General features: G+C 38.2%; 1 protein-coding gene across 1 annotated transcript in view; it reads right to left on the bottom strand.

The window, feature by feature from the left end:
* FAM155A (family with sequence similarity 155 member A) overlaps positions 1 to 12,509 on the bottom strand; it is a 487,856-nt gene that overhangs the window by 11,649 nt on the left and 463,698 nt on the right. The window contains 1 exon segment of the mRNA XM_040584532.1: positions 86 to 257. Within this exon segment, the coding sequence (XP_040440466.1) occupies positions 86 to 257 (172 nt within the window).

A 12,509-nucleotide genomic window follows, 5' to 3' on the forward strand; every position in this document is an offset into this window, starting at 1 on the left:
GAGCTAATGAAAGAAACATTACTCATGCTCTCCCTTCACATTTAGACTTATGAAAACAAGTGAAATTAGCTTTTCTATACTATACCTGTACAGATGAAACTTGATAGTCCTCCATAGATGACATCATCATTGTCTGGTAATATAAAGGGACACCTTGTCTGAACCTCCAAACAGTATTGCTTGCAAGGAATTCTGTTGCTGCAGTGAAACTGTGTGACTTCAAAATACTGGGAACAGAGCCAGGCTTTGTAGACAGTCTGGAAAAAGAGAAGAACCAAAAGTATAGATGGATGACAATAGCACTGCCATTATTTGAACATACTGCACTGCACACCTACATTAATGCTGCTTCTGAAAGAAAATTTTGAGAGACTATCACTTGGATAAAACATGCTCTTAACTTTTGACTATCCTCCCACTTCAGAAATAAAAACTTTGGCCAAGTCATTTAAAAGCAGCAGTTACTCAGGGCTAGGCATATGCTATTATTTTATCAGAGTAAACAGATATGTCTCTTAGATGTGCCTTTTTATTAGATCCATCCACACACCACACACCCTTGTCTCTGTACCTTATTGTATACAAACTGAGATCCTAACCTCATTTGAAGCTGGTCTGGGAAAAACTTATGACAGTAAGTGCAAGAAAGAGTTTAAAACTGGTCTTAGGCCAGCTCTGCCATTTGTATCATCTAGAGCTGAGCTATCAGGTTGCAATAGATGGTGCTGCTTCCCTTCAAATAAAACCTTATCCAGTTCGCTTAGGGTGCCTGAGCACTAACAGCTGTAGACCAGGGGATAAATCTGCAATAATGAGGACCAAGTTCTACATTCAGGACCTACAAGGAACACATCAAAGATGCTGTCATCTGATGCAGGACCTATGATTATTACATTTATTATAATAATTTAAACAGAAAAGCAAATTAAACATACTGATTTTAGTTTCTTTTGCCTATTATCTTCTGAGCAGTGGTCTTTGTCATAAGAATTAAGATAGCTTTTTGGAAACAGAAAAGTTTCACATGTGATCAGTCATACAAAAATATATTGGACACCAGGCTACGAAGGTGATGAAAAACCTGTGTGACTGAGTATGGAGAGGTTTGCTTGTTTCCCATTTTATTTTCAACTTATCTGTTTTGAAGTACATTATTTAGTAGCTAGATACTTGCTATCTGGGTTGTTATATAACACATTTTTCCTCTTTGTATTCATTCAGGATATCTGAAAATCTTAGTAACTACCTTTCCTTTACCACAGGCTGAAAAGCAATATAGTCAACTGATTATTTTCTTTTTACTTACACCAGTTTTGTGTTTGTTTTGGTTGTTTTTTTTTTGTTTTTTTTTTGAACTTAGATTACATTTTTAAGCACAGAAAGTTAAAAAACTGACACCTGAAAAGAGCAATCTAGGGGTTTGGTTTGGTTTCAGCATGTTTCATCTCATCAGTTATAATTTTATTAGTGTCAGTAGCAGCTTAAATTGTATAGTTAATTTCAATGTATTAGTCCCAGAATCACAACTTTTATTTTAGCTTGTTTACAGTGGTGACAGGTATGGGTAAGCTTGCTAGGTGATAAAGTGAAGCCTTTATCACTAACATACGGTTTGTGATCATCGCTTTACAGCAACTTTCCCATACTGCATTCTGTAAAACAAGCTCTTTTCATTACAAATTCAATTTTAATTGCTTACAAAGGTTTCTTATCCATACTAAAAGATTAATGAGAAGGAAGATTAGGTTGTGTGTGTACTTTTGGTTTTTAAATAAACTTCTAAACAACAAGAGGTTTTCCCAGTGTTGAATATATACTCAACCGCATTTTTAATGCTTCAGGTGCTACATTGGCATTTACAACAATAAAAGAAATAAAGTAAACATTTTTTTACTTCGATTTAGTCAGTAAGCATAGTCTATTGGTTGGAGACAGGAATGCTGGGTCTGATAACAGATAAATATTCACAGATGTTCCTTCCTGATCACTAACACTATAGACCTGTTTAGTTTTCCCTTCATAGAATAGATCTAACAGTAGCAAGCTGGTTTATGAATCATGTTTGGAAATGTATATCAGATTATAGGCGGTGTATTGAACAGCACACCATACATGGCAACAAGAAAATTCTAAATCCATGTGTCTACTTAAGTAAAACAGGAAATAAATGTTTATTCAAGAGCAGAAGTAAAAAATGTGATCATAGGCTTCTGTGAACATTTTTGTGCATCCAGTCTCAGTTTATACACACCACCTTTTTGCTCTGATTCACAGCTCCTCAGTTTTGGCTTAAAATTGCACTTGAACTCCTGTCCATATTTTTAAAGAATGCATGAGTATACCTGTTCCTGATATCTATTTCTTAGATAAATGCCTTCCATTCTGTATCCTTTTTACTGCAGCCCCTTTCAACCTTGCCTGCAGTATATATTGAGATTTTTAATATGCTGGTCCCATTTTGCACTGTTTTGGCCAGTAAGGTTACATAGAAACTAAGATTTTCAGAGTTCTGTCTGGATATGAACTTAGGTCATATCCTACTTTTGGTGAGATGCTGTTACTTATCAGCCTTCCTACCCCCATCATGACAAGATACATCTGCAGAATACTGTGAAATGTCCAAGAAATAGTAAGCGAAACCCTCAGGGTATACTGAAAACTAGCCTAGAAGGCAGGAGATGCTGGTCTTCAGCCCTTCCCACAAAGTCTATTTTTCCAGGTCTTTCTCAGGCCTGAGAACTGTCATGAATGAGCCTGAGTAGCTGGAGGAGTGAACATCATGAGAAACTAACACTTTAAATTTTTAGGCTTTTTTTTAACACTTGAGTACTTATAGTGCATCTGTAGTGGAATTTAAAGTCACATCTGGATAAGGAAAACAAAATAGAGCCAGATTTGAGCGCTAGAAAAGGTTCGCCTACAGTGCCTAGCTGTTAGCCCACTGCCTCCACAGCTCTACTATTTTCAAGCCAATGTCTGGAAGCAGAAAAATGTATTTTATGACTTCAATGACCAAGCACCCAACACAAATAACCAGCTTCAACATTTCAAGGAATCAACACTTCACAAGCAAACCAGACACTAAACTGCATTTGCTTGTCAAATCATTACAGATAAATGGATTCAGAGTTAAAAGAAAGAAAGAAAGGTTGCGTGTGGAGAATTTTGAGAAACTAAAAGAGCACAGTGTGTGCTTTTTTTCTCAGGATATTCAGGAAGAACACTTATTTTTGTCTTTTTTTGTGGGGAATAGCAGCCCAGATATTGTCTCTTTTTAAGACGTTCTGTGTCTCATATCACATGTGAGGTTAGGTAGTGTCTCAGAGTTATTCTTTCTGGTCTTGAAATGCAATCAGGAAGAATTATTAGGTAATATGGTTGCATTATTTGCCTAGAGAGGGGCCAGCAGTTGCTGCCCACAACGTGTGCAGTATTTCCAGGTAGAACAGTGCATTGGCTGACCACAGCCCTGGTCATTACATTAGGTGACTTGCAATTGGCTGTGCAACTGCACAAAATTATTTTTTATTGTATGACCAGTATTTATTAAGACTGCAAAAATGATGGGAAAATGAAAGTTGTATTTACTATGCATATATGCCTTCTTTCTCTCTCCCTCCCCCTCTTAGTCTTGCTCACTCATACATGCACAATACATGTATTTCTACATCACCTAATTTCTGTCAAAACAGACTGTCGCTTGAATCATCTGAGTCACACTGCAAGAGATGTATCAGTAAAGCAGAATAGAAAAGTTCAGTCAGTTTCATTCTCTACATCCGCCAATTCTTCATAGCTTTCAAGAGGTGAATTCAGCTCTCTTCTGCCCCTTCCCCCACCATTTCTGACTGCTGTTGCCATCACAGTTCTTAATGAACAGTGTGAAATTTTCAGGAGGTACTTACTTTAGCTATTCTGCATGAAAATGATTTTTTTTTTTCTCACTGAACAAAAATTTGATTACTGGCTAGGTTGTCAAAATAGTAATACAAAAGGAAACCTAGAAAATATCAAATAGCTCTTACTGTGTAGCTGTGGAGGATGGTGGGAGGGAAAGAAAGTAGGCAGAGAGAAGTCACAACAGAAACCATCTCTCAAAATAGTAAATTTTCTGAATCAAAATAAATTTTAATTGCATTGCTCTGATGCTTTGCAACCATATTCATTCCTTGGTATGAAAATTAAGTCTTCCGAGAACAACTTAATTTCATCTACCAGTTGAAAAGGAAGAGTCCCCTCATGAACTTCAGAGGCATTCTGTACACTGAAATTTTCAACCACATCAGGAAATCGTACATTATTGAGATAAAGGCGTTAACAGTATTGCTCTGAGACAGTGTGATATGATTCCAGCTCAGCTTCTCCCAAAGCCTGTGTATTTTGAGTTAATTCTGCAGTCTTTATGTATACTGAGGAGTACCTCAGGCTGTGACTGAATAATCAATTGATTTTTCCAAGAATATTCATGGAATTACTTATTACGTAAACTGAGTTATTTCAGCAGAATGGGATGCAGATACATAATTCATTAAAAAAAAAAATATCTGGGTTGTAGAATAGTGATGTGGCCTTCAAGTTTTGCTGCGTTCTACCCCAGTGGTCCCCAGCCCACCCTGAATCATTGAATAAGCTGTGAATAAGCTATGTCTGGAAAGCAAAAACTTTCTTTTCCTGTCAGCCTCAGCTTTAGCATATGATTTTCTGTAACGAAAAACAACCTTAAAGTTTCTAGTATGCAACATACTGCCTATATGCAGTGGGTGATGTCTACTACACGCCTAATCTCCTTCTGATTCATAGTTATGAGTGTATGAACTATGTAAAAGCATTATAAGTGCATTTAAAATTAGAGCATATGTTTACGTCCCATGTTTTGCATTTTTTCTAGTCTGGGTGAATTGTTGTCTCTGTGTGGTATTCTGTGACATTACTGTAATCAATGACGTTGTCTCTTCTAGGGTTTCCATCTCAACCTTTCTATGAAACATTTTTAAAGCATCTACTTCAGCCTAACGTCCTTTATTCCATTTTAGTCTGTTTTAGTATTCTACAGCCGTAAAGGGTAGGATCACCAGGTATACCAGGGACTTAAAAATACTAGTAGTTGTCTTCATGTTTTCAATAACAGAGTTGTAGAAAAGCTACTTGTGAAGGCTGGAAAGCTTCTAAGCCTTTGCTTACCCAAATAAAGATAACTACTCATCACTCAGAACTGTACCTGAGCATTAGCCAGGCAAAGAGGAATATATCAAACAATATATACAGGAAATAAGGGGATGAGATCTTAATGTAATTACAGGTTTCATGCTGTGGTGGTGTGCTCCCCTCCCTCCATCCTGACCTAGCAAAGAACAACTGTATTTGGCTCAAAGTGGATTCGGGAGTTTGAGTTGCGCAGCACACCTGGTCTAACAAGCAAACCGGCTGAGTGCTGCCCTGGGTGAGGCGGGGGCCTCACGACCTGGTGCTGCTTCAGGGAAGGCCGGGAAGACCGCCGCACATCTGTGATCATGGATCTGTCTGTAATGAATCCTCCCTGCTCCATGGTGAACCATCGGTCCCCACTGACCTTCCAGAACTGATACCTTGCTAAGGGCCAACTGGCACACAATAATTTACTTAGTACCACCTCACCATGTGTATAAAATCTGACATTTTAGAATGCTCTTATTTTGAGTACGTGATCTTGAACTACTGGATGGGTTTACGGGCCAGAACGTCCCTCCTCCCCAATCAGAGACACCTTTTTAGTAAGATTTGTGCCTCCGACTACGTCAGATGTTACCCAGGACTGTATTTTTAATAAAAATGCTGAACTCTTAACTCAAGCTTGATTTTTTCAGTAAGCGCATTTACCAATGGCAATTCTGAACTTGTTATATGTTGCCTTAATAAATCATCTATTTTTTCAACTTTGTGAAAGTGTTTCAATGAAAGTCATTAAGCTGGGCTCTGAAAGGTAAACATTGACTCTGATGAGTGGCTGTACGTATAAATCTTTGGACCTAAACCCACTGCCCCAGTCCGAGACAAAGATTTGATTTAGTTGGACCTAGACTCCTTTCTGAGAAGGAGTTTAGAAAGCAAGGGGATCCCTTCCAAACCTTGTGACTCAGTGGGAGGGCTGTGTCTCTATACCCCCATGTCCCCATGTTGTTGTCCCCCATCCCACCCCGAACCCTGGATATACAATCCTTTAGATCTAAAACAATTGACCAAGTCTGAGACTAGGACTGGTTCTAGCCACCCTTACACTCCTTTCTGAAAGCAAGGAGACCCTTTCTGAACCTCGTGACTCAATGGGAGGGCTGTCTGCCCCCCACCTCCCCTGGCCTCTTGTCAGACTTTTAACATAACACATGCCAGTGATGAGGGGACCCCAGAAAAGCATGCCTGTGTCCTCCTGTGACAAAGCTTTTGCTGTAAAATTCACTTTAAATCTTATGCATGCTGTACGGCAGAGAAGTAATAGCTACTGTCACCTACCAACTAATGTACTGTCTGTGCAGTGCAGTCTCTAAAAGGCTTTTTGTATTTGGATCACCAGGGTATTATGTGTTGGTCTGAGTGACAGCGCATCTTCTTTAAGAAACACTTGGGTCAATCTCAGTGTCTGCTTTGTGCATCAGAACCTGAGATATCATGTTGTACAAGCAGAGATGTCTTTTAGATAGCTTACAAGTGTATTTTATACAGACTATACAACTAAAATAAAGATGGCTAACTGGTACAAGACCTGATTAAGTCTGACAAGTAGCGTTACATATGTGAACTCCCCCAGGAACTTTGTCAGTTTGAGCAGTAAGGGCTGTCTGACTTCAGGAAGGCTGCATTTTTGCATGTGTACTATGGAATAAAAATCAGCTCTTACAGAGAACCTTCTACCCATGAGAGCTGGTGGTGTTTCCCTTCTGCTGGCCTTCACTCCCATTCCCGTTCTGAGACTGAGGGCTGCCTCAGGACAGGACTAGCTAAGCACACACATAGCACGGCAATAGTGACTAAATAGGAGGGATCAATCCTCCATAACATATCTTTGCCAATGAGTCAGTGGTACCATCAGGTGATTAATGTTCTTCAGTACATTCAGTAGAAAACATATAACAAGTGGCTTTCAAATATGTGGGTTGCTGATAAGTTATTTCACAGAAACAGATTTTCAGTGGATGCAAGTTTTTTTAAAAAAGATATAATTTTCATTTTATTTCAACACTATAAAAATCAAGCAGTTTTGGTGGGGAAATATTATTCAATAAGGTTCAAACATTTATTTCCAGATAAACTATTGTCATTCTGTTTATACAGCCAAAGATAGATCATAAAATATTCATTGAAATACATATCACACTTTTCTATTTTATTACAGCAATATTGGCTCAAAGCTGCTCTGCTTTTTAGAGAAGTTGCTTCGTACCTGCACACACACCCACCATTATTTTTTTCCCCTGGAGAATTCTGGTTTTGCTTTTGATTTTTGTGAGTCTTTTTTTTTCTTTTTTCTTTTAAGTCTGATGCAGATAGAATGCAAATTAAAAATCTGACCTTCCTGTAGAACAGACATCATATTTTCCATTTTTTCTATTCTACATGCGTTTTTTAAATTCCTAGTGTTAAAAGACTGCACCAGGAAATGAGAATGTCTGTTTCATATTATGGAAACTTATGCTTGAAAATTACTGTAATTTGGGAACAAACATCTGTCTGGTGGTTATTTTAACCTTTTATTTTATTTATATTTTATTATAATGAATACTTTCTGTATCTGCATGGATGGAAGATCATAAGATAAATATTTTAAGATTTTTGAAGAAGTTCTTGAGGCTAGTGAATGCGAACTATTGTATTAAGAGACAAAAACCTTTTTGTGTTTCCTAAATGATGATAAATTAAATATGTTAACTTGTTTCTTTCCCTATTTTACCTATCATATGAATAATTCAATTTTAAAGACACACGTTATTTTATTTGAAGATAGAGGAATGGTAAACCAAGGTTGAAATTCATTTGCTAGAACATTGTCGATCTTAGCTTCAGTTCATATACTACATAGCAAGATTTCTTTTAAACAAATACAAATGAGAGAAATGACAAGCTGCTCTGATCACATCTTTGTTGCTTATATTGAAAAAGACAACCAGAAATACGCAGCTATGCCAGCTTCTAATACAAATATATTTCTTTGATTATGGAGAAGTTACTGCAAAGGGGATAGCATCAATGTCTCACTGTCACTTTGGTAATCTTAAAGAGAAATTAGACACAGATATGGAAGAGGTCTGTAATGTTCCTGTCTGCCAACATAAATTAAGCTTCTGCAAGGAACAGATGTGCAAAAAGCAGGTCCACCAGTCCTATCTTTCTGGTGATTAGACATCTGTTCAACTGGGGTCACCACAATAATTAACTTCACTGTTGTTTTATAATAACCTAAACCTGAACTCATCTGTATCAGAATTCAGCCTTAGTTCTTAGTATTGCAAAGAAACTTTGTTTTGAAGATGATAAACATCCCTTTGGGTGAGCTTAAAGGAAATTGAAAATTAAATATCTCATTACAGAAATAAGTAGTCTGGTAAAAAGTAAAAAGGGGTCACTAGCTTTTGATTTTGTGAGTTTAATAATACTCCACTTAGTCAGATACTATATTAAAGTGTTCAAACTATGAAAACACAATAAATTAATAATCTTTAAAGTGCCTGATCAGCTTCCTTGGAAGGTCTTAAGACCACTGACTTCCAGTCAGTTTTCAATGGGCTGGGGCCTGTTTTAAAGTATTACAGTCTGTTCCAAAAATACATCTGAATTCATGAACCAAGCAACCTGTCAAGGCTGGAAAGCCTTTGTGTACAACTCTGTTCTCCATCACTTTTAAAGTGATGGTAGTCTGTATAAATCAGTTCAACACGACATTATTCAAAGATTGATACTGCTGACTACCAGTGTATGCAGGAGGCCAGGAGAGTCTCTCTCTTTACATTCTCTGCTTCCTCAAATTAAGGACCTGATATTTTCTGCCTACAAGGCAGTTCTATCTGTTGTTCAGAAGAAACAATCCCTTGTGGGCCCAGAGAGTCTTCAATCAACTTGCAACAGCTGCTGCAGATTCCTGGCAGATGAAGGGACTTGTCATAGGCTGATATAAACAAACACAGAGGAATGGTTTTCTGTGCCTCAAATGTCTCTTCCCATTTGGAATTATAACCTCTTTAAACATAAGACTTATTCAACTTTGGTGCTGAATTTTCATCTTGATCATGCAGGCTGAGAAGTTCTCTGCCTATATCCAAGCAAGCATCTGAAGATTCAGTAAATACTAAAGACAAGGAGCCAATGAATCCAGAACAAATAAGAAAATTAAGGCACTAGAGACAACACAAAGACTTTAGAACAGGCTCGCAGGCCAGATACAGCCCCCCAGGGTCCTCAATCCAGCCCCTGGTATTTACAGACACATCCCCCCCACCCTCCCCCAACCCCCGCCGGGGGTTGGGGGGGGAAACCAAGCAGCCGCAGATGACTGCCTGCCACTTCATCTGCGCGCCGGCCCCCTGGTTAAAAAGTTTGAGGACCCCTGCTTTAGAATCTGAAATCTATTCAAAAAGAAAAAAAAACCCAACAACCCAGAACTCATAACAATGGAGGGAGCCTGTCACAGTGTAGGCTTTATTAATGATATTATTTGTATCACTGACGAAAGTTTATCTTACTCATGGTTATTTGAAATTAATTAGAAGAACTTTTTCATGTTGTAAACTATCTAGAGGCAAAGTAGATTGGCCTTACTCTTTTCTCTAGCCATTTCTCAATGCAGGAACAGGGCTGGAGAAACCACTGCACTATTCTACATTGTTACACTCAATTTCCTCAAGTTGTGCTACCTTTTCCCCATACATTTAATGTATGGATTGACATTAAAACCCCAGAGTTGTGTTCTCTTACGGTGTTGGAGTGAGACATCCTGATATCCAAAGACGGTGAGTGCCTGAGCTTAAAAGCAGCTCCCGGGGAAAGGAGACAAATTTTCCATTCTCACAGTTTTTTTCTCACACAGCTCTGGTTTGAGGCCACACAGCTGCACCAAAAGCTGGCTTGATCCCAGGTAGCCAAACCTTGCCTGGATGGGTGTATATGCAGGGGTGAGGGGGGGGGGAGGCAGGGAAATATATGGGAATATTTATATGACATTGCAGTTGGAGCCATGATGGCTTGTGATCATGCATTTAATAAATCCTATTTTCTGGGAGAGCACACTAAGGTCTCCAAAGAGTTCACCTATAGGCTCAATAATAAGCTCACCCAAGAGCAGATGTCCCAAGTGAGGAGTTTCCCCACTCTGGTGTGGCTCTGCAAGTGATGAGACATTTGCTGCAGCAGAATGAAGCTTGCTGTCACAAGTGATTACAGAGCAACAGGACAACTTGCACATACCTTTTGCCATTTCACCTGCCAGTCCGCTAATCACCAGCACAGAGACTGCAACACAATCTTCTCACCTCTGAATTCCCAGAGGAGTTGGAGGCAGAGTTTACATAAAGATCTGGGCAAACTGTCTGCGGTTAGGCCCGCAGTGACAGCTCATGTCTATAAGTTCAGCGTTCAGGGCTCTTACACCATATAATACAGTATTCATGAGGATTCAATCTTTTAACCACTTTAGGAAACCTGTGTTACTTTTTTCCCTTTTTTTTTTTTTTTCCTTTTTGTTCTGTGTTTTCTGTTTTCTCTGTATAATCTCCCCATAATATAGTTTGAGAAGTCTTTTGAAAGCTAGTGTATATGTTGTTTACCAGCATACAAATCCCATCGTGCCTCTGAAGTTTATACTTCATCAGCAGACTTACAGTTTGCTGGCTGTCTTTGAACTTTTCTTTTTATATATTAACCCTCCCACTACTGGGTTCACTTTGGAGAGAAATTGAGGTGTATTCTTGATACTTTCTACTACATTTACTCATGTATAAAGATCAGTAAACCAAATTTAAGATATATAAGAACCTATGCAATTATTCAAGCACTATAGTCATGTACTGTGTCATGCATGTAGACAGAGATGGCTGATTCAGGTGAACACTAAATTAAATCTTTTTTCAGGTAAATTCTCTACTATTAAGAGCAATGTTGGAAGCACAAATTATTGCCAGATACCCTTGCTGACATTCAGAGCATAAAGTAGAATTTTTCAAGCACTGTTAATACTAGAACTGCTAATTCAAATACTTAGATTTATCAGGTTTTGCCACTTAAAATCTAACACATCTTTTATATCTCCTGAACTTGTTATGGCTCTTTACCAGTTTAATCCACTTGATCTTGATTATTGGTCAATTATAGGGAACAAATAAAAAGATGAGATATTGATTTGTGATTCTTCTGAAGACAAGACAGATCTGTGTCTTCTACCTGATTTTGTGTGCCAGACCAGTGGTAATGTCTCCTACAGAGTGCAAGAGGGGCTCCATATGGCTCTTATCAGAGTAGTATGAGATAGATATCAACCAGAGAAACCTTTAGTCTCAGGGCATGAGATTTGAGACTTGGTAGTAGAAAACAAGCCTCAAGGGCTTTTGGATGATGGGATTAGTGCACAGTAATCAGCTACTGGTAATGATGGTCTGCAGTCTTGAGGAGCTCATAGACTGCACAGTTGTTCACTGTTCAACAGTGAGAATGGTGAGATCACAAGCAAATCATGGGTGCAGAATTTAAAGCTGTTAAACAGGCAAATAAAAACATTAACTTTCAGTATCTCTGAAACAAAGAATCTTACTAGGATATCTGATAGAATGTATAAAAGCTTTTATTTTGCTCATGTGGAGCATGTTTCCTTCACTCAGTTGTAAAATGTGAATAATACAGTTCTTTTAACTTCTTATCTATTTCCATTCTTTTTTTCCCCTCATTTCTTAACCTGCTTTTCTGAAATGCAAAAGCTTGTTTATTTTCCCCAGTCCTTTCCTATGTTAGCAGTGGTCTAACATTCTCATGCCTGGATGCCTCACGGTTCTTGGCACGAAAAAATAGGTCTAATTCCTTCGAACCTTGTTGTTCTTCCAGACCTTGTTGTTCTTCCAGAGTTTCCAAAGAAGTTCCAGGAATATCTCAGTGATTCCAGCATGAAAGGGCCAGCTTTCAGCATTACTATAAGTTTCTGCTTAAGAAATAGCTAATTTTAATAATATGCCCAATGTATATGACGCTTCTTATCTTCAAAGTGCCTAATATTGGGATCAGTTCTGTATGCCTAGTCCAGGGAAAAAGCTTTTGTTTTATGGCAGACTCTTGGGGCTAGCTGAGATGGAAATTACAAGACAGGTCACATTATGTACCATTTTCAGCTAATAAAAAAAAAAGACATCTAATTGTATGATGAGTGTGATACTACTCTGTGAGTGGCTGCACTAGCAATTATCTCCATAAAGGGTAATAATGCTTGTTTTTCCTTTGCCAGATTTCCACCACCTTTAATACTATCAAATCTAAAATACATGGTTTTATCTGAAATACCATAA

This window comes from Falco naumanni, chromosome 2 (genome assembly GCF_017639655.2).
Source record: "Falco naumanni isolate bFalNau1 chromosome 2, bFalNau1.pat, whole genome shotgun sequence".
Classification (NCBI taxonomy): Eukaryota; Metazoa; Chordata; class Aves; order Falconiformes; family Falconidae; genus Falco; species Falco naumanni.